Below are 27,122 nucleotides of genomic sequence, written 5' to 3'. Positions count from 1 at the left end.
GGGGGTTCTGCTGGATGTCTTTGTGCCCGCTATCAGTAGTCCATTCTTCTCGCCTGGCATTAGTAAGTTCTCCCTAGGTCTGAGATTACTGAAGCATATGGCGCCCAAGACCTTAACAAGGCAATTCTACCGACAACTCACTTGTATTTCTAACACCCGGCCATCACTTACTGCTCGCCTGTTACCCGCCACCTGCCTCACGGATTAATGTCTTTTCTCGCTGATTAGGCCGGATATACAACAAAGCCCGCCCTTTCCTGAGAAGACTTTTACACAGCTCGTATTTCACCCCGCTTGCCGCCGGGCGGCCCGAGCGGCCATGACGGGCCCGGGAGCGGGAGGAGCGGCGGCGCCTGCGCAGCGCTGCGGGCGGCGGAAGGCGCCGAGCCCCGGCCATGGCGCGGCGCGTCCTGCGGGGGCTGCTGCTGCTGGAAGCGGCGGGGCTGCTCGGCGCCCTCCTGCTCTACCGCGCCATGGACCGCAGCCAAGGTGCGGCGGGGCGGGCGGGGGCCGCGCCCCGGCGGGGACGGGGGCGGGCAGGGGAGGCTCCTCCGCCTGAGGGCCGCCGGCGGTGGCCGGGGAGCACCGCGCACCGCCCGGGCTGTGTAAGGAAATGCCGCCGTGTGGGGTCAGGAGTTGGGCTTGGGTGAGTGCAGGCGCACAGGGCTGGCTCGTTGGCACCAGGATTTACCTCTAAAGAACGAGCTGCTGGTGTAGTTTTACAAACCCAAGCCCGCGAGCAATCCTTCGGGCGGCAGCACGCCACCACACCGGGAACAAAGAGGAATCCTGCGCGGTGTTACAGTAGCAACACTGGGCCGGATAAGGATTTGAAAGGGAGAGAGGCTGTCCGCAAATGAGGCGGGAATTGATCAGTCCTGTTTCAGGCACCTGGTGTTGAGCCCCTGAAGGGATGTCCTGGCTGTCTCTGGGTCTCGCAGTCTCTGCGATTGGACATTTCCCAGGCTGAGGACAGAGCCGGCTGGCAGGAGGCAGCCAGCGTTGTCTCCCGGATTATTTAACTTCAGTCCCTCAGGTCTCTTCCGTGCCCAGGTAACATGGAAAGAATAAGCAAAGCCCCAGTTTGGTTACTACAAGGAGGCTTGCTCTGCATAGCAGCAGTCTTGCTTTGTATGCAGGGTGCAGCACTGGTTACACAGATCTGTGTCCCTTCGGGAAAAGAGCCTGTCCTGCTACCTGCAGGGTCAGGGCAAGCCAAAAGGCAGCTGCTGCTTTGGCTGGGAAGGCAAGAATCCACCCATTTCGGCAGTGGTGTGGTCTTCATACCAAGTACAAGCTGAGCTTCACTTTCACATCAGTTTGCATTTGTTTTCCAGGATCCAGATGATGTCAGGCTGTTAAATTTTAGCCATCTTTGCATTTTTATTAGAAAATACGTGTAATGAAAATATAGAGAACAGATGTTTCCAGCTATTGTAACTTGATGCTGCGTGTTCATCTTTGGGATTTTTTCTCCTCTTTTGCAATTCTTATATGCATTTGCATGTTCTCTATAATTGCAGTTCCATAAGGTGCAGTTGGCTAATCTAACAGCTCTGTGAACTCAGTGAGGCTTTCACTGCTTTCTTTGTTTTAGTACTAGAATGGTTAACATCCTTTTACGAGGTGCTGTAAATAATTAAAATAGCATAAACCTGTTGTGATTTTCTACTGGATTGTCAAGAGTGGCCCACAGAATGATTCAGCGAACATCTAAATCTGCACAAGGAAACAAAATTTCCCTGGTTTTATCTGCGTGTCAGTCTATGAGAGGCATGCAGCTTCCTGGGAGTTGTAGGACTTGGTTATCACAATTGTGAGGAAGCTCAGAAAACACTATGATGACGGGGCTGCACATAAGAGTAACCTGAATAAAGTCTCTGAAATTATTTTTTAAAAACAAATTCCTATAACATTATTTAATGGTGGCTGTAACTAGCAAAATTTAAACAAATTTTCATGAAACAACGCTAGTTAGAAAAATAGTGCATTTAATTATTCATCTTAATATATGCTGGGAAAGTAACTGCGATTTATCTTTCTTGTCAGATTTCAGATACACAATGCAGAAGAGGTTTCCATTAATTCTGGAAGGTGAGTTTGTACTCGTTGGCTTCAGAAGGATGGCTGAAGCTTCTGTTGCATCTTAATATGTACAATAATATCTTAGGATGGCTTAAAACTTTCCCCAGGAGACACTGCAAAAGTTTTTATTGTTAAGGCATGGCTGGAGTGTCAGACTGTTGGACAGAGACCTCAGAGCTGGAGGATTATACACAGAATAAAACCAGCCACAAAGGGACTGCTTGTCAGATATGTCTAACTTAGAGCTGACATGGATTTTCCTGTTTTTCAGTTTATTACAAGTCCAATGAGCGGTCTGGAATTCATGGCATAAGGGAGAATGACCAGATGACATGGTTAAGCAGCAAGAACTGAAGTAAGAAAGATTAAATAAAAAACTGTTAAGGAATAATTATTTTTTAAATGTCCACATCAAGTTCATCGTCTTGATTTCTTGCCTTTGAACTTGTTTTTCAGCCCTCTGTGCTTGAACTGTTTCTTCTTTTTTATGATGCTTTTCACATCCCTGTTGTGAAGCCACTTGTCACGCTCTATTTCCCATTGGATCTGTTTGACATCTGGAGAAGGAAAGATGAGAATTTAGGAGCTGATGGATACCTGTGATCATGATGTGGCATGCAGATCAATCATGTCCAAGTTAAAACTTGACTACTGTATTTATAAAAGTTAATAAAGTGCAAACTGCCTTTTTTTTCTGAGAAAGCTGTGGTTTTTTTTATTTCACAAAACAAACCCTACCATCTCAGAGTTTTAGACACTGCTTGGTATTTTTCTAATGCTAGACACATTTGCGTTAGGAGCAGTGTTTATTCAACCTGCATATACACATGTAATTCATTAGAATTACATGTGTATATGGGAAAACTACTTTCTGCTTCACTGACACTGCAAGGAGACAGTCCAATAAGTTGGTAAAGACAGCAGTACCTTAATGCCTTCCCTTCCCAAGGAATCAAGGACATTTTACCTTGCAGAATTCACGCAAATGCTTGACAAAGAGCATCCTGCTGGTCCCTGTTCACAGTGTGAAAGGGCCAAGGACAGCCTCTCCCTCTTTTCTGAAGCTTTTTGCACTCCACTACTCCCACTTAGTATTTAGCACTGGGCATCTCTCGTCACTGGAGAAAACTATCACATCCTACTGATGCAGAGCTACTGTCCCTGCTGTGTGTGGTTTCTGACCCTATGTTCCAGTTAAAGGTGGTTCATTTTTCACGTACAGAACCTGAAGGGCAAGAAGTGAATTTCAGCATTACAGCTGCCTGCTACGTGCAGCATGTACTTACTCGCATTATCTCTGTTGGCCATGGCGTTCATTCCAATATTGTCGAACTTAGAGCCAGCATTTTCATCCAGCAGATACCCAAACTTTAAAGAGAGAAATTTTAGTATTCTGTTACAAAGCAACAGGTGAAATGCTTGATCACTTTTTGGTAAGCACTGATCAAACTTACCTCTTCTGCAGATGCCAGTATACCAGCATCTTGGAGTTTTCTCTTCTTTCCTCGCCTGGATCCTTCAAACAAAGAGTATTACTCTTATGAGATACAACTTCAAGTTCCCAAAGACACCAAAACAAAGTTTTACCATGTTTTAAATGTTTAGAACTTTTTCTTAATGAGATTATCTGAATTAGCTATGTTGGAAATCTTTGTTCCCCACCCCCTCTAAAAGAAAAGGAAAAAAAAGTTTCCAATCAAGAATTAAATATCACAAATTTGTGCATCAGGTGTAACAGCTGCACAAAGCACCAGTACAACTTCATCCTTCTTCAAAATTCCTCCAATTCTCATCTCTTCAACAGCAGATTGTTACTGTGAATTACACTGGCTGGGGATAACCTCCTTTTTATTTATGGTTTATTCAAATCTGAACCTAGATCCAAAATGTGATAATCTGCTGTAGTAAATCCCTCTATTCCAAAGGGTTTTGGACTATTTTTCTTCTATTAAGTTTTCATGTCAGTGTTTTCTTACCTTCCAGTGATCCCGCAAAATTCGTATCTTTCTTTTTCTTGCCCTTTTTAGTGACAGATTTCAGTTGCTTGTCATTGTTTGAGTCTGACAAGAAAAAAACCCAAATACATCAGTCTCCAATTTTCACACCATGTACATGTATTTAAAGTGGAGCAGAGACTAAAATTCCTTTCTAGGCATATTTGTCAAAATGGTCTGTCTTTAAAAGGCAGTGCACACAAGCAAATCTAGTATTTCCTCAAGCTGGACCATTAAAAATTGGTCTTTGGTGTGCTATTCTTTCTGTTGTTTCCACAGCACCAAAAGGGAATGACACTATGATACATAGAACACAAAAGCTAAAATCAGGCATTAGGTAAACCTCGAATGTCTGCGTGGTAAGTTTGGTGAAATAATAACCTCATGAAAGATTGTGTTAACAACTGTATGAGTAGTAGCCTCCTCTACCCTCAGTCATCTTCCTGTGACCTTTAGTTATTCACTGAAATACTCCATTAATCTCTGCTTTTCCAGCCATATGCATTGTATTCTGCTTTTCAGGTGAAAAAATAAAACCATGCAGGTACAAGAACCAGTTACTTACTCCAGTGGCAATAAAAACTTGAGTGCATAGCTGTATTACAAGAGGAAGCTGTTACATGTGAGACAGCCATTTCAATAAAAGTGACTTCATCTAAAAAAAACTGCATTAACTATGTCTGAAGAAATACAAAAATTATCAATTACCAGATTTTTTTTTTCTCCTTGAGCTCTTTTAATATTTCTGCCTACTGAAGCCAGTAATTTGTGTATAAATTTTTGGAATGAAAGAAACATGTCTCATTTGGAAGTTTTTGATGTCTAATTCTCACTCTCACCTAGGAGATTGTGCCTGGAAATCCTTATCTTAAGACTTCATTGTACAGAGAAGGACTTGTCATTTCTTTGCCTAAAAGCCAAACTTCCCACCTAGATAACTAAACTGGAATTTGCATATGTAGTTACATATTACATAACCTATTTTAAAAGCTTTTTCTTCTTGTTTTTCAGTAACAAATGGCACTTTACCTAGGTCATCATCATCTTCAGACACATCCATAAATACACCTCCCTCTTCATCCATATCCTCTTCAAAGTCTTCATCCATACTTCCTAAGGAGACTTCCTCATCATCCAGATCGCTGAAGTCATCTTCATCATCAGAATCCTCCCAGTCAGCACCAGATCCCTCACCTTTCTTGCCACCCTTGGGATTTTTTTTTATATTACTAAAAAATGATGTAACAAGCTTAGCACTTCATCTGGAAAAATACTGTTTGCATCTAGATGACATCTATCTACTGGCAAACACTATATTAGCAAAGTTCAACATCATTACAAACCACTGCAAACATAGGCTGAGACCTAAAATATACATATTATACACTCAGGTATGTTTTCAACATTGGTATAGGCAGCTGTGTTATTAAAGTCAACCATTTTAAGAAGTTCTGGAGAGAATCCTACTCTGAAATTAGCAGAAATAACAGCTTGAGTATTTTATCTCCTCTGTGTGTTTGCTCCTTTTCAGAAAGTCTTTTCTGTAGAACACAAACTGCTCTATTAAACACCAGTCAAGATCACAAAGATGTTTCAAGTTTCACTAGGAGTTTAGACTTTAATTCTGCAGAGAGACTTTTTCCCTTGAGGCAACAGCAAAATCAAATGCTGCCTCATAGATACCTTGAGTAAAATAGAAGCTGCTTAATCATTTACAATTGGACTCAATGAACCTAAAGGTCCTTTCCCACCTAAATGATGCTATGATTGATGGAAGTGCTGACTGCAGGAGAACTGAGCTCTGTGACTCTGGATCTCACAAAGCTTATTAACTGTGTTAGGTCCAGTTACAGCCAGTACTTAAGGCAGCAGTGCCATTATGCCTCATTCTGCTTCCTTTTGTAATTGGTAATTCTCAAATAAAAACGTGAGACAATGAAAAACAAGATTTTACACTGCGTACTGGGTCACTCCATTGTATAAAATAAACAATTAATTAATTGATTCATTAAGACAATCTGTTACTACAAGTCTCATTTAAGGACTATAAGCATCCCCAAGTCATCATGAGCTATTTTGGGACATGCAGAAAACCTGCATTACTCAATGTAAATCTGATATTGCCTTTTTTGCAAGGCGATATTCTAAATCATTCTGAAAAAAGTCTATCTCCCTTCACAGAGTAAAACTCTATACAGATACTAAGACAAGAGGAGTAAGAACTAATCTGAAGCCTCACCCAGCAAAATCAAGGTCATCCTGGCCAACAATGGCATTATCAGCAGCTTCAAAAGTATCTAGGGAGAAAGACAAATGTTATTACTACAAAGAAATATGCAAGTCATTGCATCCAGCAAGTACATGGAGTTGCTGGAGCAAGTCCAGAGGAGACAACCAGAGAGCTGGAGCACCTCTCCTAGCACTGAAGTTGTTCAGCCTGGAGAAGAAGAGGCTTCAGGGTCACCTTACTGTGGCCTTCCAGCATCTAAAGGATGCTACAAGAGAGCTGAGGAGGGACTTTTTCCAAGGGCATGTAGTGACAGGACAAGGGGGAATGGCTTCACACTGAAAAGAGTTTAGATTAGGTATTAGGAAAGAATTCTTTACTGTGACGGTACTAAGGCACTAGAGCAGGCTACCCAGAGAAGCTGTGGCTGCCCCATCCCTGAAGGTGTTCAAGGCCAGGTTGAATGGAGGTCTGAGCAACCTGTCTTGTGGAAGGTGTCCCTGCCCACAGCAGGAGCGATAGAATGAGGTGATCTTTAAGGTCCCTTCCAACCCAAGCTATTCTAGGATTCTAGCATTGCAAAATATCTAACTTTCAGATACAGGGTCATTATTTGAAGCTACTGAGTTTATGAAGCAAATTCTCATTAGAGATACTAATAATAAAAGACAAATGCAATTCGTAACAGATTCTTGTTGTAACTAAGACCCCATTAACTGAATAACTAAGAACCCTGATAAAAAAATGTAGAATTCTCTCAAAATACTGTACAAAACAGTTATGGAGAGTTAACTGGATTTTTTTGAAAATACATATATGTAAAATTTGAAATAATAAAGTAATGGACATTTTCTGGAACACTAATAAATTTAAATTCTGGAACAAATCACACACTAATTCCAAAGCAAAGTAAATGCTACAGGAAGAGCTAAGGCTACTGCAGAAGTTTACCAATGACCTTCCTAAACTCATAACCTCATGAAAGACGTTAGAAAGTATGAGAGAAACTGTAAGCAAGACTGGAAAAGGCCCAGCAGTAAAGAAAAAGTAGAGGCAAATGTTACATGCTGTTAGAACAGGTTACTCAGGAAAAGAACGAAAGGGCATGAACTGCCACTCACGAATGTAAGTTCAAAATCAGACCATTTCCAGCCACTCAAACAAGCTGACTACTGCAGTGGTGGGAGCGAGGTCTTTTCCAAACAGCCACCCAGGCAGCTCACACAGCACAGAGCAGGAGCTGCTGTTGGCAGTAGCACAAAGAGCAACTGGAAAGCCAGTTTTCTCCCACTGCCATATTCCTCTATCTGGTTCTTTTACACAATATGAACTATAAAAAGGATAAACTAGTAATTTGAAAAATCTGGGAATACTGGGATAGTTACTGCAAGGAAGAACACAGCCTTACCCAATGCTCTTTCAAATTCATCATCATCCACATCTTCCACACTTTCTTCATCATCCAGACGCTTTTGTTTCTCTCTCTTCTTATCAAACTTTGAATAAAATCTGAAATAACAGACACAAAATTACACGGGATGATCTTTATTACTTTTTTATTAAAAAATCTGCAAATTATTTCCCATGTGTGTTGCCAGTTGAAAACTCTGATGGTTTCAAACACATCTAAAATCAAGAGACTCGTACTTCCTTTGTTTTTCAAAGAACCAGTCACTACTGTAATATTTAAAACAATAAAATTTCACTGACCAAAGGTTGCAGAAGTTATTTTCAACACAATGAATTTATAAAAGAGCACAATAAAGATGTAAAAATCTGCCTTAAACTGAGAAAGAAGAAAGGATCAAATTCAACTTGAATATAATTGGGAAAAAATAAAGAAGACATTCACTCATCAAGTTTTATTAAATTTTCTCACATAGCCCTCTGCTTTTGGGTCTTAGTTTTACCTTCTGTCAGCCATTTTCACCTTCATTTCATGTTAAAGAACCACCAAACATAGAAGGCAATTTTCATCATATACAAAAGAGTACTTTGTACAGAAGACTTCAAATGTGTAATCTCAGTTTCAGCCATCTCCAATGTAACAATACTGTTAACTTTTCAGACAGGGGCACATTTTTAAGATGCTTTTCTTTAATCCTGAAACTAACACCACTATTTTATTTATTTATTAGTAGTATATTCCTCAATATTATAGTATCAATTATTTATAATAAATGAAGTTAATTCAAATAATAATTTGCTAAGGAGACACAGGTAATCAGTATTTTGATCTAATGAAAACAAATCTTTGCCAAATGCATATCACTTCAATTTTAGTACTACAACTACATTTTTATATCATAATCTCAAAAGAAATTCAAAGAAACAGAAAGAACTATAAGTAATAAAAATCTAAATACTCAGAAAAGTAGCTCCTCTTTCTTTTGCTTTGTTCTATTCTAATAAGCTTTGATGTTAATAACTAAACAAGCTATATTCCAGCTTTTATTATACATACCTCTAATGCATAAGAATTACAACCCACAAGACATTCATCATTACCCATTACTTAAGGCTTCTCTATTATAATGTCAGCTTACTTAATTTACTTAAACTACAAGCCTTTGTTCATAGGTGATAATCTTTCCTAAGCACTTTTGGCAATTGTTAAAATTACGTCCAAGAAAAGCACTATCATCTTAAGTCACTCAAATTAATCAAAATTTCCAAATACTTGAAATACCAGAGAATACTTACAAAATGCAATGGGTTTTACTGGCAGTGCATTAAAAAAAGAATACTTAAAATGGACATTCACAAGTGTTCCTTTACCTGTGAAAGAACACTTCATCCACTGGGATTTTGCTTTCATCTTTGGCCCGGAATTCCTTACTGTTGACTGCAAAAACAAAAAAGAACTGATTTTACCCCAAGTTGAAATGCTGGTTACTCTTTCCAGAGGTTAAGCAGCACACACAGACAGAAGCAGACACACGGTGTCATCCATTCAATAATGGGGAGCTTATCTGAAAACCTCTTCAAACTAACACAGAAGACAATTTTGACCATACACAAAAGAGTACTTCGTACAGAAGACTTTAAATGTGTAATCTCAGTTTCAGCCATCTTCAATGTAACAATACCATTCACTTTTCAGACAGGGGCACGTTTTTAAGATGCTTTTCTTTAATCTTGAAACTTACACCACTATATTGTTTACTTATTAGTAGTATATTCCTCAGGACAGAATTGCTCCTAAATTGCTCCTTAAACTCAGAATAAACTAAAAAATGTGACGAAGTGTATAGGCTAAAATTTCTATTTTCAGCTTTAACAGCTGTAAAACCAGCCATAAAAGTACATCAGTATTTACTAATCTGCATAACTAAAACCTCTGCAACACAACAGACCCAAAGCTGGTGCAAAAGCACATCCCTGGGAATGCTACAGTAGAGACACTGCCATTGAGGGTGGTACCTCTTCTGTCCTCAAGCAGCATGTTTTACTAATAGTTTGCTCTGTTTTTTTTTAACTGCTGGTTTTTAAACTAAATCCTACTCTTGATTGTTAGAAACAGTGGGACTGGACAAAAGGCAGCTTACTTCTGGAGGCAGCAAGACTCTTAGCAAAATAACTGTGCCAAAGATACCTTACACACATCCTAATAACTGCAGCTGTGCTATTGTATAGAGTAATCCACATCATTTAATGGAAAGAACTTAATGTGATTTAAACAATTATACAGATCCCTTTTTCTGGTATTTTAAGTCATTTTTCAATCATAATAAAGAGAATAAAAATAGCTATAGAATAACTGACTTTCTCTACATCAACAGATCCAAAGTTCCATCTGTGAAGATTCCATACATCCTTACAAGATGAGGTCTGATCCTGAACATCAGGCATGACTACTGCACTCCTGATGGATGGCACTTTCTTTTATTGCTAAGACAAACAGTTTAGGCAGTACAGATGACACAACTACATCAACCAACCAGGGATTTTTTAGCCATCATAATCTTAACTGATTTAAGGAGCAGACTTACCTGCAAGATTCTGCATATCCTTCATAAACTGCTTCTTCTTTGGCTGCATTACCACACTGCTGGTGTTTTCTGTATCAGAATATAAATCAGAGAGAATTTTTATTTAATAACTACTGATACAGAACTGTTAGGAGCAGCTGACAGACCAGTGGGTTGTGCTGCCATCCATAATGACCTCAAGAGGCTGGAGAAATGGGCTGACAGAAACCTCCTGCAGTTTAACAAGGGGAAGAGCAAAGTCCTGCACTGAAGGAGGAGCAACCCCAGGTACCAGTGTACACTGGGGGCTGCCCAGCTGGAAAGCAGCTTGGCTAAGAACACCCTGGTAGTCCTGGTGGACACCCAGTTGGCTGTGAGCCAACACTGTGTCCCTGAGCAAAGAAGGCTGATGGTTTTCCTGGTATTTGTTAGACCACACTTGGAGCTCCGTGCCCAGGTCTGGGCTCTCCAGTGTACGGCAGACATGGGCACACTGGAGAAATCAAGCGATGGGTCACTAAATTGATGAAGGAGACTCCACCTGAACACCTGGAAACACTTTTGCACTGTAAGCACAACTGTGCACAGGCACAGATTGCAGAGAGAGGTAGTGGAGTCTCCACTCTTGGAGACATTCAAAAGCCATCTGGAGAGTCTGCTCTAGGTGTCTCTGCTTGAGCCCAGGACTTCACAGGTCCCTTTTAATCTCAACCATTCTGCAGTGTTTACATCTCCCTATCCCTTGCTGATTCTTGCAAAGTGAGCAGTTCTGCCCTGCAGGTGAGAGGGCCAGCAGGATGTGGCTGTCAGCTGGTTCTGGGTTGCAGACATCTCTCCCACAGCCCTGAAGACTGATCCCGCTCCTCTGTTCCACCACGTGCACCCCAAATACTTGACAAGGCCAGTCTGAGAGAATGACAATTCAGAGAGCACCTATAACCAAGATCACAGGTACAGAGAAGTGCCTACCTTTGCCTTTGCTGAGCTTGGGATTTCTGTACACAAAGCGATCCAAGAACCTCATTAACGTGAAATCCTGCAAAGGGTCACTGGAGTACTGAATGTGATTTCCCTGAAAGAAGGAAAAAGCCAAAAAACATTAAGGTCTTTATTTTAAAGACACCATCTGAACACAGAGGACTCAATCAGTTCAAGAACATTAAAACATACTTTAAAAAGATAAACACTTGGGGATACTATACCACATAATCAGGTTTATGTTCAAGATCAGGTCCTTCTTTTTGCAATTTCACTATTTGCTTAACTAAACCACAACTCCTTTGCTTTGTTTCAGTGATAAACTGCCTTGCAACGTACTGAGCTAACAGCAGTTAATACTCAACATCATTTCAATACCATACATTCAAATGAAAAATAAATATTTTAAATACATATTTGTGAAAGTTGGAGTGGTTTTGGCATACAACAGCATTTAAAAAAGAATTTGTTCCTGTAGTAGGGTTTCCCATATTTTAAAAAAAATTACATAAAAAAATATAAAAAACCCTCTAATAAAGCTTTAAGAATTATATAATACCTACATTTCTACAAAACTGAAACTTTTATAAGCAGTCTCCTTTACATAAAACATTGTCATTCCACGAAAAGCTTGGCATTTTAGAGTATGATAAGAGTTCTGCACAGCTGCTAGTTACCCACAAAGTGGAAGGAGACTTTATAATGTATTTTTTCAAATGGCAAAAGACACCTGACATAAAATACCAAACTTTAAAGCAACAAGCTAGGAAAAGCACTTACTTCTAGAATTGTTTTTGCAAACAGGGCCACAGACGGATGAAAGTGTTCAGAAAGCTGAAAAACATGAGTCATTCATTTATTTCTAATTAAAAAATATGTTGTAAAACCACTCTGTGACTTACCAAAAAACAGACATACACATAGTAATGCAAGGCTGATGAAGCACTTTAACTGAAGTACTTCAAGTTCTAATCTTTTATTTGCATTAAATACATTTTCACTTACAATTTTATTTAAGTCAACACTAAAAACCTTCAATGATCAAAGCTAAGATCCAATAGTCAAAAAATATTATTACTGTCCAAATCTCCACTTAAAAAAATTCTATTCCCCACTCAAGAATATCAGTATTGTATGGAACATATACAAGCTTAAAGCTGAACAATGTGTCAGTTTTAAACTTTCTCTTCAGCTACTTCAAGAATGACCAAGTTCTTTTTCCTCATACAAGGGCCTCATTTTTAAACTCAACAACAGCAATTCAAGAATGTCCTACCTTCTTCAGTTCCCAAAGACTTGTACTTTCAGCACCACAGTATAAAGGACTTCTGTGCAGAGGATCATAGGAAGCTTCACTCTTCCTGCCTGTGGGGTGGAGGGCAGCCAAACAAATTTTCTCAGGCAACTTTACCAGAGTTTTATTTTCATTTCCCCATAACAGTAATGCTGCCCATCACTCCTAGCTGGACAGGCCAGGGGTTCATCTGGCAGCAGGAAAAGGCTGTATTCAGCTACCCTCCACAGTGAAATACATTAGCCAAGAGTCTTTTCATCACTGCTGAAGTAACAGATAAATTGCTCTGAGTGGTTGCTCTCAACCAAGCTTCAATTTAAAAACTAAAATATAATGTTTTAATCACTTAATCTTACAACAACTCTTGACCAGCATGTCCCTGTTATGGACTCTTTGCTGTTAAATTATGTATTTTCTTGCTGATTTACCTCCCATATTCAGATGATGCACCCATGAGGCTGATGAACTTGAATTGTTTGTTTTAGCAGAATTTTCCGTTGTGCTTCTCTTTTCATCTCCTACTTCTTTGTCAGCATCCACAAATTTTTCCTCATCCTCTTCAGCCTCTTCTTGATCCTTAAAGCACTCTTCATCATCTGACCCCTAAAAAACAAAAACCATTAGCAAACAGCTTTTCCTTTCCAGATTTACTCTGATTTTTTAGAAAAATGCACATAAAGTTCTTGAGTTACTTATAAACATTTAAACAAATGATGGTTGATGCTTAAGAAATACAGATTTTTGTCCTTGATATAGCACTTAAAATTGAGCTTTACTGATTAGAAGACAAAAATATAATGGTCCCTCCCCATCTCAAGAAACATCTTAGCAAACAGTTACTAAAAAACAGGTTAGGAACAGGTGCTTATGAAAACAGCTCTTATTGGAAAAGCAATGAGATAAAGAAACCATCTTATACCATGTGATCCTGTAACTGGGCCCTTAACTCTGGTTTCACTTTCAGAAGCTCAGACAGAAGGTACAGGGTTCCACAAATGAAGGGTGGCATTTGTCCACAAGTGACTTGAAGCAGCCTCTTCACAAAAGCCTTCACACGCCGCAGCACGACATCTGCCTTCAGAGACTTATAGACGAGATTTAGAAACATGGATGGCTTTGAGCACGTTGCTAAAGCAGGATCCAGAAGCTTCCTGTAGGACACACAGGAGAAATTTTGCTGATTGTCACAATGCACACAGGAGAACAACTGCTATTAACAACAATTACCTATATTTTTCAGAGTGCCATCTAAAAAACAGTTTGCTCCTCAGTACTCCATACCATTGAGATCAATCCTGAACTGTCAAGAGCTGTGTAATATTTCTGAATATATATGAGACACTGAAGATAAAAAAGAAAAAACTGCAAAGAACTGAAAACTTTTAAAATTTGAGATATTCAGTGTTAAGAAACTAATCTGATTTGTTCATTTGTTTAAAAAAAGAAAGCAGATGATTAAAAATCAGCACAATACACAATCAGATGAGACATTTGTACTGGCAAGTTCATTTTCTAGGCTGCCAAGCACAGTAAGGCCCTTAAATACACTGCACATTCTCAGGCAACCTGAATTCCCTTTATAAAAAAATCAATAATTTCCCTTTGGTCATCTAAACAGAAGCCTGTAAGGATCCTATAAACAGTCTAAACAATCACCTGGGACAAGAAAAAAAAGCAGTATTTTTATAACACAAGGCTTTCCAGCTACACAAATTAAATCATCTAAAAAATTTAAGATAATATTCCTCCTCCTCAAAATAAGGACAAAAAAAAAAAAGAAACAAGATTTTAGGCTATTTACAGGCCTAATTACTTTGCAGGCTAGTACCTGTAAAAGTGATTTCAGAAGGAATAGTTATCAATTAGCTTCAAATAACATCTGGAAGTAAAGCAAGCCACCAGAAGAGTGGCAAAGGATGAAATGCACATGTGTTCTCAGAACCTATCACTTTTGGTTTTTGTCTTTTGTTTTTATCCTCATGTTAAATCAAAGAAATCACATGCATTTTCTTCCAGCTCCTACAAAACACCAGGAATTTTAGCCAACGAAACACAAAACTACCAAGATTTTAAAAGCAAAGTGTTTCTACAACTTTAAATTAATGGTGAGTACCACCAAAATGAAATTTAAATTAAAATGAAAGTAATATAAAAATGCAAACCTGCCACTTACTTGTACAGCGCTGCATAGTACCTGTCTGACACAGTCTGCTGAGAGTCCATCACTTGAAACAGCAGCATCAGGGCCTGGACACTGGTACTGAAGTTCACAAGATGCAGAACTTTGAACAAGGTGTTCATTTGCTCTTTCACTTTCTCATCACCAATCTCAGCATAAGGGTAAGCTCTGTTTACCCCACAAAGAAGAGCACTGAGCATTTTGGATTCAACATCCTTCTTCTTTATACAGTTCCGGAAAAAGCAGAAGTACAAAGTTATCAGCTTGTTAGCCAATGCACTTTCTTCATGACTGAGGACTATCTGATTTAGAAAGCAGATAGCATAATATTGAGTCTTCACGTTGATGTTTGAGCGGTACAGAAGCCTCTCCACCTCACTGCACACTACTCCCTTCATGTTTGGATGCTTGTGAAGTAATGTCTCTAAAAGATAGGAGGCTTTGGTGGCAATCTTGTTCTGAGGGTCACCCAGTTTGTTCACCAGCAGAACCAGCAGAGCCTTCTCCTGCTCGGGCTTGTTACAGAGCAGTTCGTGGGACACTGCCAGCGCCCGGGATTTCGTGGCTGTCAGGCAATCGTGGCTCAGTGTTTCCAATGCCTGCACAAACTCTGCTATCTGCAGCTTCAGGTGATGCTCAAAGTACCAAAGGATCAACCGCCTGTCTCTTGAGTCCTTGTTGCCACTCGACATCTGCACTATGCTGTTAAGGGGTCGCTGGGAGAAAGACCACAGTTTCCGATTGTCTGGTAAGATATCTGTAATGAGAAGCTCCTTGAACGTATCTAAAGCCATAAGGCTCTGCTGCCTGCTGCCCTTTTTCTTTATGAGGTTTATCAAGTTCTCAACAAATTGGAGACTGTGGACAGCACTGTCCTGGATGAGAAGGGTCATTGCTGCCATCCTGTCAGCCAAGGTACCCGAGGACACAACAGTTTTAATCCACGCAGCAGAGGCCCCCTTCTGATAGTCTGTCTTATTCTTAAACAGGTCTGTCTCGTGTTCATACAGCTTTTGGGCCAGGGCCTTATACTTGGACAAAAGTGTCTGATTCTGTGGCTCTGGAGAGAACTCATTGGTATATTCCATATCATACCACTTGCCCCCCGGTTTGATCAGGATTGCTTGCCTAGCATGAAATTCAAAATCTTCCTCCAGCCTTTCCTTCTTTGTGGAAGGCTGCTGGCCCTGATCACCACCAGACTGCTTTTTCTTGCTGTCTTTCACACTGCTTGCCTTTTCCTTTCCTTTTTTTTCTTTTTTCCCCTCTAGTGAAGGACGATTTGTTTCCTTCTTGCTTTTCTCTTTCTTTGGAGGCTTCTCTTTCTCCTTGCTGCCGCCATCATCATCATCCCCCTCCACCACCAGGCAACTCTTTGCATACTTGTTGAGCCCCAGGGAGCTGACAAACGCCTCCAGCTCCCCTTCCTTCAGGTCATCGATCGTGTCCTTCTTGCCACCATCCACCATCTCGCTCTCCTCGTCCACGGCACACAGCATGAGGTAATCTTGCTGCGGAGACAGGGCACAGCTGTCACGGGCAAGGTTTGCCAAGACTCCCAAGGATTCCCCACAGAATCCCTGAATGATTTGGGTTGGGAGGGACCTTAAAGACCATCTAGTTCCAACCCACCTGCCAGGGACATGTTCCCCTAGGCCAGGTTGCTCAGAGCCCCATGCAGCCTGGCCTTGGGCACCTCCAGGGATGGGGCACCCCCAAGCTCTCTGTCCCGGTGCCTCACCAGCCCCTGAGCACAGAACTTGTTCCCAACACCTGCGTGGGCCCCTCACACCCCGCACCCCACAAGGGCCCGTCCGGGATGGGGGTCCGGCCGCCACGTGCTCCCGCTCCTCCCCCGCTCCCTTACCTTGGTGCCGCCGAGGCGCAGCACCTCTTCCAGCGTGAACTCTCCCGCATCTCCGCCTCCTGCTTCTTCATCACCGTCGTCGTCCTCCTCCTCGCCGCTGTCGCCGCCCGCCTTTCTCCTCTGCCCCAGGCCGAAGTCCCAGAGCGTGGCCGCCATCGCCGCCCTCCGGAAGCGCTGCCGCGCACACGCGTGACGCGCGTCCGGCCGGGACCGGGCCGAGAGGAGGAGGAGGAGGAGTGGGAGCTGCCGCGGGAGCCGCTGCCATGGTTCTGCCGCTCGCTCGCCGCGCGCTCCTGGCGGGCCGCCGGCGGCTCCCCCGTCCCGCCGCCGCTCCCCGCGGTGAGCGCCGCCTCTGCCCGCTTTCCCTCCCGCGCTTCGCGGGGCCGCCCTGCTCCCCTCCTCTCCCCACAGCTCCGGCGGCGGCGCGGCTCTGCTCGGGCGCGGGGGGCGAGGCGGCGGCGGCCGGCGGGGCCGGGGCGATGCTGCGGCACCTGGCGCGCAAGCTGCGGGCCAGCGGGCCGGTCACGGTGGCCGAGTACATGCGGGAGGCGCTCACCAACCCCGGGCAGGTGCGGCGGGGCCGGGCCGGGCCGGGGGGGCCGTGCCTCGGCCCCCGCTCACCGCGGCCCCGGCCCCTGTGCCGCTTCCCCCTCGCAGGGTTACTACACGCGGCGCGGCGGCGTCGGCGAGAGCGGGGACTTCATCACCTCGCCTGAAATAAGCCAGGTGTTCGGAGAGGTAACGCTGCTCCTCGCGTTCTTAGTTACTTGTTGTTCTTCAACCAGGCGGGCCTGGCTGGAATCCTGGTGAGCAATAAGCCATCCATGAGCCAGCAGTGTGTCCTTGTGGCCAGGAAGACCAATGGAATCCTGGGGTGCATTAGGACTCTTCCTAATGCACCCCAGGATTCCATTGGTCTTCCTGGTGCCAGCAGGTGAAGGGAGCTGATCCTGCCCCTCTGCCCAGCCCTGGTGAGGCACATCTGGAGTGCTGAGTCCAGTCCTGGCTCCTCGGGACAAGAGAGACATGGAGCCCCTGGAGTGGCTCCAGTGCAGGGTAACAAAGATGATTGAGGCTCTGGAGCATCTCTCTAATGAGGAAAGGCTGAGGGAGCTGGGCCTGTTCAGCCTGGAGAAGAGGCCCTGAGAGGGGAAATCATCAATGTCTGTGAGCATCTGAAGGGAGGTGCCAGGAGGATGGAGCCAGGCTCTGCTCCGTGGTGCCAAGCAACAGGACAGGAGGCAATGGGCAGAAAATGATGCACAGGAAGTTCCACCTGAACATGAGGAAGAACTTTACGGCACACTGGCACTCAGATTGCCCAGAGAGGTTGTGAAGTTTCCCTCACTGGAGACATTCAGGAACCATCGGCACACAATCCTGTGCTATGTGCTCTAGGATGACATACTTGAACAGGAAGGGTGGTTCAGGTGGCCCAATGTGGTCCCTTCATGTTTCCATCCCAACTGATTTCCAAGCCAGTGTTTAGATACCTTATCAATGTCAAAATACTGGAGTAGCAATGATAAGGTTCAAGTTATTTCCCAAGAAAGAAATTAGTTTTGAGGGAGGAAAGGGGGTTTTGTTTTTCTGAAAGTCCTTTGTCTGAAGCACCATCTGTGCTTAGTAACACTTCACTTCCATACAGAACCTGCTTATAAATAAAAAGAGTTATGGTGATTTTTCCAGTGTGAAAACTCTCCTCAAAACAAATCTCCAGAGTTTGATCTGGCTCACTCTGGTTTGTGTCTCGTTTCCAGAAGTGAAGATTGGCTAAATCCTCTTCTCAGTGATGCTTTGGTAAATGCTTTGTCAGGAAGAACACTTGTCCAAAGGTACCTGGGCAGTGACCTGCATTTAGGTGAAAGTTCTTGCTCCAGCCAGAACAGACTCCTCACATTTACTGATGGAGAGTTGGTTCTGCTGGGCTGACAGCAATCAATGACCAGTGTTAATACTTAAAGACAAGAAATGTGATGTTATGTACCATAATTCTTCTTAACTTTGAAATATCGAGACCGAATGTTGCCATGTCATCTGAGCGATTATCAGACAAAAGGCAGGCATGATTTTCCCCGAGTGCTGAAGTGATTACTGTAACCCTGCGTGTTGTTTCTCACTGACAGTTAATAGGAATATGGTACATCAGTGAATGGATGGCCATGGGCAAACCAAGCACCTTCCAGCTGGTGGAGCTGGGCCCAGGGAGGGGCACCCTCACCGAGGACATATTGCGGGTAGGTGAAAACATTCCTGTTCTTTGCTTCTGGCTGTATTCCACAGCTACTGTGAAATCTGAAGGGAAGATGTTTTGCTGCCAGGGTTTACCCTTCCCTGGTAGCCAGATCACTTCAGTCAGGGTGGCAACTCAGACTCTGATTAGAATGGATGAGTTTCTGAGACCAGGGCTCTCAGGTGGAAGCAGACTGAGGGCCAGTGTGTGCACACTGCACAGACACGCCTGTGACCTTCCAAACACCACTGGATAGAAGGGCAGGGCAGGAATATTCCACTGTAAATTATTTCTGTGCAGGGAAACATGATCCAAACTGAAAACGATCCAGGAAGTTGTTGCTGTGTGTAGTTGAGATGGAGACCTTAGTGTAAGGAATAGAACGGGGGAGTACAGTAACACAGAATGAAACTGTGTTAACTCCTTTGGGCATTTCAGGGCCTTATTTTTTTTGAGTTAATGCTTTGTGTTCAGTTGTGCCTCTATGGCTGTCTTATATAAAATGCTGCTGATTCATAAACAGATTGTTAATGGGACTTAGCACCACATAAGAACTTTTATTCTATTTATATATGCTAATAAAAACAGTGAAATGTGGGATATCAAACACTTCTTCAATGTGGCAGGGAAAACTGAACCATTTCTCTTCTAATGCTAGACCTTCTACAGGTCTTAGAGGAGCTGCTACTACTCTTCCAAATTAGCATTTTATGTTGTTGTCCTTATACCCCTGTAATGCATAGCCAACTTTTTTGAAATGTATCAGCTTTTATTAAGATTTATGAAGAAACTCACACTTCCTACTGGAGGAGCAAAATGCAATCTCTCTCACTAAGGTTTTGTTAGTGAAAGCCATCTTTTCTCTTGAATAGTCAATAGTACATGGTGAGAAGAAAGGTTAATACTTAAACCTTTAATGGACACAGAACAAGACTGTGCCTGATAGAATTTATCTGCCCTTGTAGGTCTTCAAGCAGCTCGCCTCTGTTCTTAGTAAATGTGATGTCTCTGTTCACCTGGTAGAAGTGAGCCCCAAACTCAGCGAGATCCAAGCAGTGATGCTGACAGGAGGGAAGGTGCAGCCAAGCCCTGAGGATGAGTCTGCTTACATGAAAGGCATTAGCAAGACTGGAATTCCCATTTTTTGGTACAGAGATATTCAAGATGTGCCACCAGGTAAGGAGCTTGAATGCCTCGTTAAAGGGATGGTGCCCTTCCTTCACTGACAGCTTTTGATAGCAGAGAGCATCTCTGCTAGCCTTCACACTGGACAGAAAAGTAGTTATATACATATTTGTTCTTACTTGTATGAGTCTGAGGCAGGATCTTGGTTCATTCTCATCACTGCTACCTATTCTGTCTGCCTTCATTTGGGCATAGTTACCCAATTTCCTATATTCTGACTTTCTTTTCATGGGGGAAAAAAAACCCCACTTTACTGGCTTTGCCTGAATCTTCTTTCACAAGACAGTGATCTAAAATTCATGGACTGGTAGCTAGAGCTAGCTGTAGAAATTGTATCTTTAATGTGTGCAAGCTGGAAGTAATTATAATTTTTTCACAACCACATTAACTAGCTTAATTAAAAATCATAAAAACATTTTAAACTGAAAGCTGCTCTGGAAGTGTTAATAATTTAATGCATTCTTTTTTTACCTTCCCACAGGTTACAGCTTTTATCTAGCACATGAGTTCTTTGATGCCCTGCCAATACATAAGTTTCAGGTATAGCAAGATTATTATTTTAATTGTGACCATCTGCTTAAACACTTTTTCTCTTTGAGGAATAACAGAATAAAGGTGCCAGACTAGTCACATGCCCTGTCTCTGGTGATGAAATAATTCTGAGTTGGACAAATAAGACTTAATTCAGCTGAAAACTGTAAAATTAGTAATCATTTTTGAATGGAAAAACTTGAGGAAAGCTAAGGATTTCTTTCTGCTGAGATAACTCTCAAAGTTTTGGGGTTTTTTATTCCTTATGCTACATTAACGCAGCTTTAATTTCCACATGATTTTCTGTAATACTGCTAACAAAAGACTGAAGGGCTTTCACTTGAATAGTAATGAGAGCAGCAAAATAGAGGCTAGTTACGATTCAGAAGTAGCTAATTTATGATAGTCACCAGTCTTTTATTTTGATAAGTTAAATGCTGCACTCTCAATAGAATAGGCAGCATGTTTCTTCAGAGCATCATTCATTCCTTTTAAGTATAATTCAACATGTATTTGTTGGCTGTGCACATGAGACTCCACCACAAGCTTTTTCTAAGGCTGTTCCTGGAATTTAATAAGAATGAGTAATACTTGTTAACAATGTGTTGTTCCTAAAACCTTTGTGAAAAGGCTTGACATTATTTCAATGAAATGAACAAGATACTGTGGTACCTGTTGAGTGTAACATGAGTGCTTTGGGCTCGTTCAACAGCGAACAGAGAAAGGCTGGCGTGAGGTGTTGGTTGATATTGACCCAGAAGTTCCTGACCAGCTGCGGTTTGTCCTGTCACCATCCAGGACCCCTGCAACACAAAACTTTATTCAGGTGAGGTTATGCCTCCCAGAGCTCATCCTTACACCTTTATTGACGCTTTCAAGTACATTTAGTGCTTCTCAGTTACTCTGACAGCAAGAAGAGGCCTCTCAGTCTATAAATGAATAGAGCTTAAAATTTCTGCAAGCATTTAAGCTTTGTAAGCTGTGAAACAGCAGCACAAAAATTACCACGTGTATCAAACTTCACAAAATAGGAGCTTGAACACACAAAATGCCTCCAAGAGCAAATCAAGGCAGCAAGTGACGGGCAGAGTGCTCCACTGTGTGTGTGGCATCACCATCTCAAGAGTGGCCCTGCCCCAGCCAGGCTCTCAGCCTGCTGCAGGGTACTCAGGGCAGCTGCCTGGCCTTTAATGGAAAGTGGCTGTGGTTTCTTCCTGAAATGCACTGGATACTTAAAGCCACAAAATTAAGTACTGGAGATTAAGCAGAGCTACAGAGTCTCACACAGGAAGGCCTCTCGGAATGGTGTGCACAGCTGAAGCACTATTTTTCTTAAGTACCACAGTAAGGAAGTTTCAACTGACACAGATATTCTTGGTAGAAAAATTTGCATTTGACTAGAGGTTATTGAAGAGAGGACTGAAATCCAGCACTCAGAAAATACTAATTGAGAATGAGTGGTAGCAAAAACTAGCTCAAGCCAGTGTAGGTAGCCTAGAATGCACCTCCTGTACCTGCGTGTCCAGCAGAGCAACAGCCCCAAGACACCAGGTGTGAGGGATACTTGCCTTCTACTTGTCTGCTAATACAGGTGTTCTGGTCTTTGAACTCTGCACTAGCCAGAAGAAACAAGAGACCACGTGGAAGTGTGTCCCGAGGCTGGTGTCATTGTGCAGAGGCTGGCCTCTCGGATAGAGAAGGATGGTGGGGCTGCTCTGGTTGCAGACTACGGCCACGACGGAACCAAAACTGACACTTTCCGGGTAAGGCATTTGCCCTGCAGCAATAAGCCAAAAGACTCTGTTATCTTTGATCATTAGGTAATAGCAAAAACTGCATCAAACTGAGTAACTCCTGTTTAATCAGTACCCAGAAGGGTTTCTCTCAGAGGGAAAGGCTAATCTGAGCTCTTTTGCTACATTTATCTCAAATTTTCCATATATAATTTGCTATTGTCAACACTCAAAGGCACAGCTTAATTTTGCTGGCCCAAGCTGTGATGGTTGGACTACAGCTGAGTGTAATCTTCCAATTTCATTTTCAGGGTTTCCGGAATCACAAACTTCACGATGTGCTGAGTGCTCCAGGTACAGCAGACCTGACAGCAGATGTTGATTTCAGCTATCTTCGAAAGATGGCACAGGGAAAAACAGCTACGTTAGGCCCTATAAAACAGAGGGAGTTCTTAAAGAACATGGGCATTGACCTCCGACTGCAGGTACAAGAGTGTTCACAGCTGCAGAGCTCTCCCAATCCACAGGCAATACTCTTAATCAGCACAAGAGCTTTAGTAGAAATCTTTGGTTTTAAAATGAAGTTGTTCAAAATAGCATGGAGGTGTGAGATCAGAACGTTGTTTCTGCTAGATGTAAGTTACTCCAGATACCTGAAAGTAAACTGATACTATATTTAGGAGCATTTAATGCAAAACTTGCATTGGTGTGTGGGCTGTGGTGACCCTGTGTGATCACTGAGACCACCAGTGATCTCACCAGTTCTACCAACCATCACAGCACTGTTAAGTGAAAAGGATGCAAGAAGGGATTGCAGGTATGCAAGAATTTGTAGGAATGCAGGAGGGCCTCTAACCTGTTGTTTTGGCTTTTTTTCCAGGTGCTCTTGCAGAATTCAGGTGACACAGCAACTCGTGAGCAGTTACTTCACAGCTATGATATGCTGATGAATCCTGAGAAGATGGGGGACTGTTTTAATTTCTTTGCCCTGCTGCCTCACCATAGACTTGTACATCCTGACAAGAAAGATAAGTCAGAATCAAAGTCTCCCCTACCACCTGTTGCTGGATTTAATGAACTGTTACTAAAGTAATTTCAAATACTATCACAAAACGCATGATGGCTGTTTCAGAGTAAGTCTGGTGCAGCACACCAAACCTCTGGATTGATCTACTCAAAGCAGTATGAGTGGAAATAGAAGATTGCACATACAGAAACCAGAACACACAGAGGAGAGAATGAACAGTGGTTTGGTGGGCTTATGAAAGAACAGAGTGAAATATTTACTAGTGCAGTCAAAACTTGTCAGTAACAAACATGCACTGAGGATACATTAAATGTATTCAAGCTTTGGTACTTGAATAAAATCAAGATGCCTTGACGTCTCTGAAGATATTTTTATAAAGAGAATAGTGACAGGATGCATGTAAAAGGAGTTCCTGCTGGCTGAATTTCCACAGCAGGACATACTTAATAAATCCACAAACAGGAAAGTATAGAACCATTTCTTCCTAAGAACATTTGATAGGAGAGATAATTCATGTAAATAAAAAGAACGAGTCTGGTAGGGAAATAAATTTTATTTTCAAGCTTAACAGAGGATATTTACAAACAATGGGGTGTATAAAAATATAAAAGTACTTGACAGTGTCATTTTGAGGCTATAAATTTTACATGAGCTTTTTTCTAGCATCACCATAGCACTATTGCTTGAATGAATGCAACTTAATTCATCTAGGGGTAAGGGTATTAAACACTGTAACCTACTGCTGTCAAATCTGCAGTAAAGGTAGAAAAAAGGGAATAAAAAACTCAGCTATTTTTACTACTCTAGGAATTTTACTCATGATGTAAGCCTGATTTTTTTGGTTTCTTGACTACTAGCTGCTTGTGACTTCTCTTGTCTGGCTCCGTAAGTCTGCATATGATCAGGCAATCTCCTCCAAAGGCCAACAGCTTTATTTTTATTTTAATACAACTTGAAGAATAAATAGTTCATATAATATTTTGAAGCAGAGCAGACTTCATGGGGAGAGACAAAAGCCAGGCCTTCTACTTCATTATTGTCCCCTCCTTCCTCTATTGCTGTTGTGCTGTTTCAAGTGACTGAGCTGCTTTATTTCCTTCCTTACAACAACACAACAAACCCACAGGTAACCTGAAGTAACAGCTCAAGTAAAAATCTGAAGTGTAAAACCAAACTGTATCTACATATTAGGGTGTAGGTTAGGGTGGAATATAGCAATGGCTTCACTGAAATTTGGCCACTTGAGCACTGCAAGTTTTTCAACAGCACTGCTTTCCTTGCCAAGAGCAGGCAAATACCAAACTACCAATGTCAGAGGTGATTGCTCTGGTTGCAGAGATGAAAAGCAGTGCCTCTTTCAACAGTCAGTCCTGAAACCCTCTCTAAACAGGGTTAAGAATCCAGAGCTCAGCCTTTGCCAGCACAGACACCTACAAAATGCAGTGGCAGATAGATAAAGGGCAATGGGAAAGAAAGAGTGAGTTACAGACCCACACCTACCTGTGGGCACATCCTTCTGCAGCTGCCACTGACCACTGCCAGGTCACTGCTACTGCAAGCAGCTGCCAGCTCTGAACTAACCATGTAACATTTTAGGTATATCTAACAACTTATAAAACCGCTCACCTGTTTCCTTACCTGAATAAAAACAGTAGAAAAAAATACTTATCTACACACAAACAAAAAAAGAAAAATCTTTGTAGGAGAGAGGAGATACCCCAAAGCCTCTCACTGCCTTTGCAGTTCAAGCCTGTATCAGTATTTTAGAAATATTTCTAACTAAGCTCCAGTTAAGCAGCTTGGCACATCAGGGATGCATGCAGCCATCTAGCACCTTCCAGGAGCACAACACTGTTACCCACAAAAAAAAGATTTCACCCTTTTCATTTTTTAAAATAAGACCAAAAAAGCCTCTTCCATTTGCATTTAGCATTACAGCCTCAAACTTCTTTGAAATACCATTAACTTGAACTGTCCAAGGGAATAATTTCCAAAGAACACTGCTGTTTCCCCTCTACTGTGCCACAAGTCCAATTAGTGGTTGGGAATCCTTCCGTTGAGGCATGTGCACAGAAGAAACTGAGCTAGGAGTTGCTCTTGGACTCTTCATTCAGCTCAGACAGTTGTGAGCACAGTAAAGAGGATGGGAGGGGCTGCAGGTTAAGGTGGGAAGGCAGAGTCCTTTCTCCTACAATCCAGCTGCCCTGGCAGAAGCAACAGCTGATGAGCTATCCACTGTTACTTCTAGGTTTCGAGCAGAGTTAACATAAGAAGCTAGCAGGCTACAAACTACTCCTGATGTAAGTCCAGGGAACTTTAAAAAATTAGAAAAATATTAGAAGAATTTAAAAATCTTATTACTCAAAACGAGAGAAGAAAGCTGCATGTATTTTTCCCTATTTTTCCGCATCCTTCTGCTAGAAGCTGGTCTTCCAGAGTGAAAGGATATGCTACATCAAGTCTTGTGTGCTCTCTGCATTATTTGTGTAGTTTTAAGGCAAAATGCCTTCGGTGTGTTATCAATGACGTGCCAGCCTTGCACAGCAGCGCACTGTTGTGGCTTATTGCTTTTTTTGACAGACAAAATAAAAGCCTAGCAAAGCTTTGGTTGTCATCTCTTTAGAATGTCAACCAGCATTTCAAGAGGAATGTAAGAAGTTATGGGGTTTTCCTTTTTTTTTTTTTTGGTTGCTTTCTGTAAAAAGTTCAATTAGGGCCAAGACACACATTTAACTGTCTAAACAGCAGCAAATTATTCCTTCATCTGTGAAGCTGTATTCAACTAAACCACCATGTTTTGCTTTAGCCAAGGTATTCTGTACTGATTTTTTATAGTCTCTTCACCATCCACAGTTTGAGAAACGGAAGATGTATCTAAGTAACAGAAAACAGTCCTCTATGGCCTAGTAAATAGGGATTAGAAAACTATTACAAAACTCTTATTGCGTAGGCTATGAAAAAACAAAAACCCTTGGAAAACACAAACCATTCTGTCTGTACACACTACACCTTGGTAATGGCTTTTATAGCCACCCAGCTCGGTGAAATGCTACCCAACCGGGCTCTGTATCCCACTGTTCAGTAACTTCTCAGAGTTAAAGTCAGGGATGGAGAAAAGTTTGCAGACAACAGTCTATTCCCATGGCAATGAAGGATCCTCTGGGGCTTTACACACCAAACTATGTGTACAGCATTTGGAAAGAGCAATAGCTGTTCCACTTTCTTCAGCTTCTGCCTGGAGTATCCTTCTTTGCTGCCATTTAGCACAATGAACAAATCAAGGGTCTTCTTCCATGTCATCTGGATTGGGAGCCATAATGAAGTGCTGGGGGTACTCAAGGTTGTGCTCGTAAGCGTGTTCTTTCCAGCGTGCATCATCGCTCTCGTGGGTAATGTAGCGCTCTCCAATGCGTGTTTCAAATTCTCTGAGGTCAAGCCAAGTCTGATAATCCTAAGGAGTAAAAGAGATTTAAGGAAGCAGTTTTAAGAAACAGCAGCACTACATTCCCACAGATAAATTCTGCAGTTTGTGTCCATTTTCAGTGTAAATAGTCACAAGATACAACCAACAATATCTATTAAAAAAAAAAAAGCCCCAACATTGTCCACAAAGAATAGTTCAAAATAGTATCTAAGGTCGTCAAAGCAGCAGATAAACTGCATTCCAAACAAATCTTTTCTAAAGGGACTACAAGTTACAGCACACACCAGGCCATGTGTCCACTTCAGCACTGAACAAATAATGTTTGGCTCCATGCTGATATCACAGGGCTCCATGCACTCATCGCTGCCCACAGTCGAGGGGAAGCCAGGAGAGT

General features: G+C 42.1%; 3 protein-coding genes and 1 long non-coding RNA gene across 5 annotated transcripts in view; 2 read left to right on the top strand and 2 right to left on the bottom strand.

Moving 5' to 3' along the window:
* The first annotated feature begins 336 nt into the window (after positions 1–336).
* On the top strand, positions 337–2,783 carry LOC115902438. The gene is made up of 4 exons (XR_004060607.1): positions 337–489; positions 2,050–2,094; positions 2,357–2,440; positions 2,542–2,783. It is a non-coding gene; the product is annotated as an uncharacterized LOC115902438 (long non-coding RNA).
* CEBPZ (CCAAT enhancer binding protein zeta) lies at positions 547–16,766 on the bottom strand. Its single transcript, XM_030945927.1, has 16 exons — positions 16,596–16,766; positions 14,723–16,239; positions 13,469–13,700; positions 12,978–13,152; positions 12,532–12,620; positions 12,036–12,089; positions 11,247–11,349; positions 10,299–10,367; positions 9,085–9,151; positions 7,715–7,815; positions 6,319–6,376; positions 5,109–5,308; positions 4,062–4,145; positions 3,540–3,601; positions 3,372–3,453; positions 547–2,642 (listed from the first exon to the last, which is right to left on the bottom strand). The coding sequence occupies exons 1-16, from the start codon at positions 16,749–16,751 to the stop codon at positions 2,503–2,505; spliced, it is 3,189 nt and encodes a 1,062-aa protein (XP_030801787.1). The 5' UTR covers positions 16,752–16,766; the 3' UTR covers positions 547–2,502.
* A 54-nt stretch (positions 16,767–16,820) lies between these two features.
* NDUFAF7 (NADH:ubiquinone oxidoreductase complex assembly factor 7) lies at positions 16,821–26,111 on the top strand. 2 transcript variants are annotated; one of them, XM_030944974.1, is made up of 9 exons: positions 16,821–17,164; positions 17,253–17,333; positions 18,722–18,832; positions 19,794–20,004; positions 20,495–20,553; positions 21,257–21,370; positions 22,164–22,307; positions 22,589–22,762; positions 23,158–23,658. In XM_030944974.1, the coding sequence occupies exons 1-9, from the start codon at positions 16,859–16,861 to the stop codon at positions 23,368–23,370; spliced, it is 1,413 nt and encodes a 470-aa protein (XP_030800834.1). In that variant the 5' UTR covers positions 16,821–16,858; the 3' UTR covers positions 23,371–23,658. The 2 variants fall into 2 exon arrangements, with proteins under 2 accessions (XP_030800834.1, XP_030800835.1); XM_030944975.1 differs by lacking the exon at positions 22,589–22,762 and having other exon boundaries at positions 23,158–26,111.
* PRKD3 (protein kinase D3) overlaps positions 25,971–27,122 on the bottom strand; it is a 41,576-nt gene continuing 40,424 nt past the window's right edge. Inside the window, 1 exon segment of the mRNA XM_030944973.1 lies at positions 25,971–26,755. Within this exon segment, the coding sequence (XP_030800833.1) occupies positions 26,582–26,755 (174 nt within the window). The 3' untranslated portion in view covers positions 25,971–26,581.

Source organism: Camarhynchus parvulus, chromosome 3 (assembly GCF_901933205.1).
Source record: "Camarhynchus parvulus chromosome 3, STF_HiC, whole genome shotgun sequence".
Lineage (NCBI taxonomy): Eukaryota > Metazoa > Chordata > Aves > Passeriformes > Thraupidae > Camarhynchus > Camarhynchus parvulus.
This window is presented reverse-complemented; position numbering and strand designations above follow the sequence as displayed.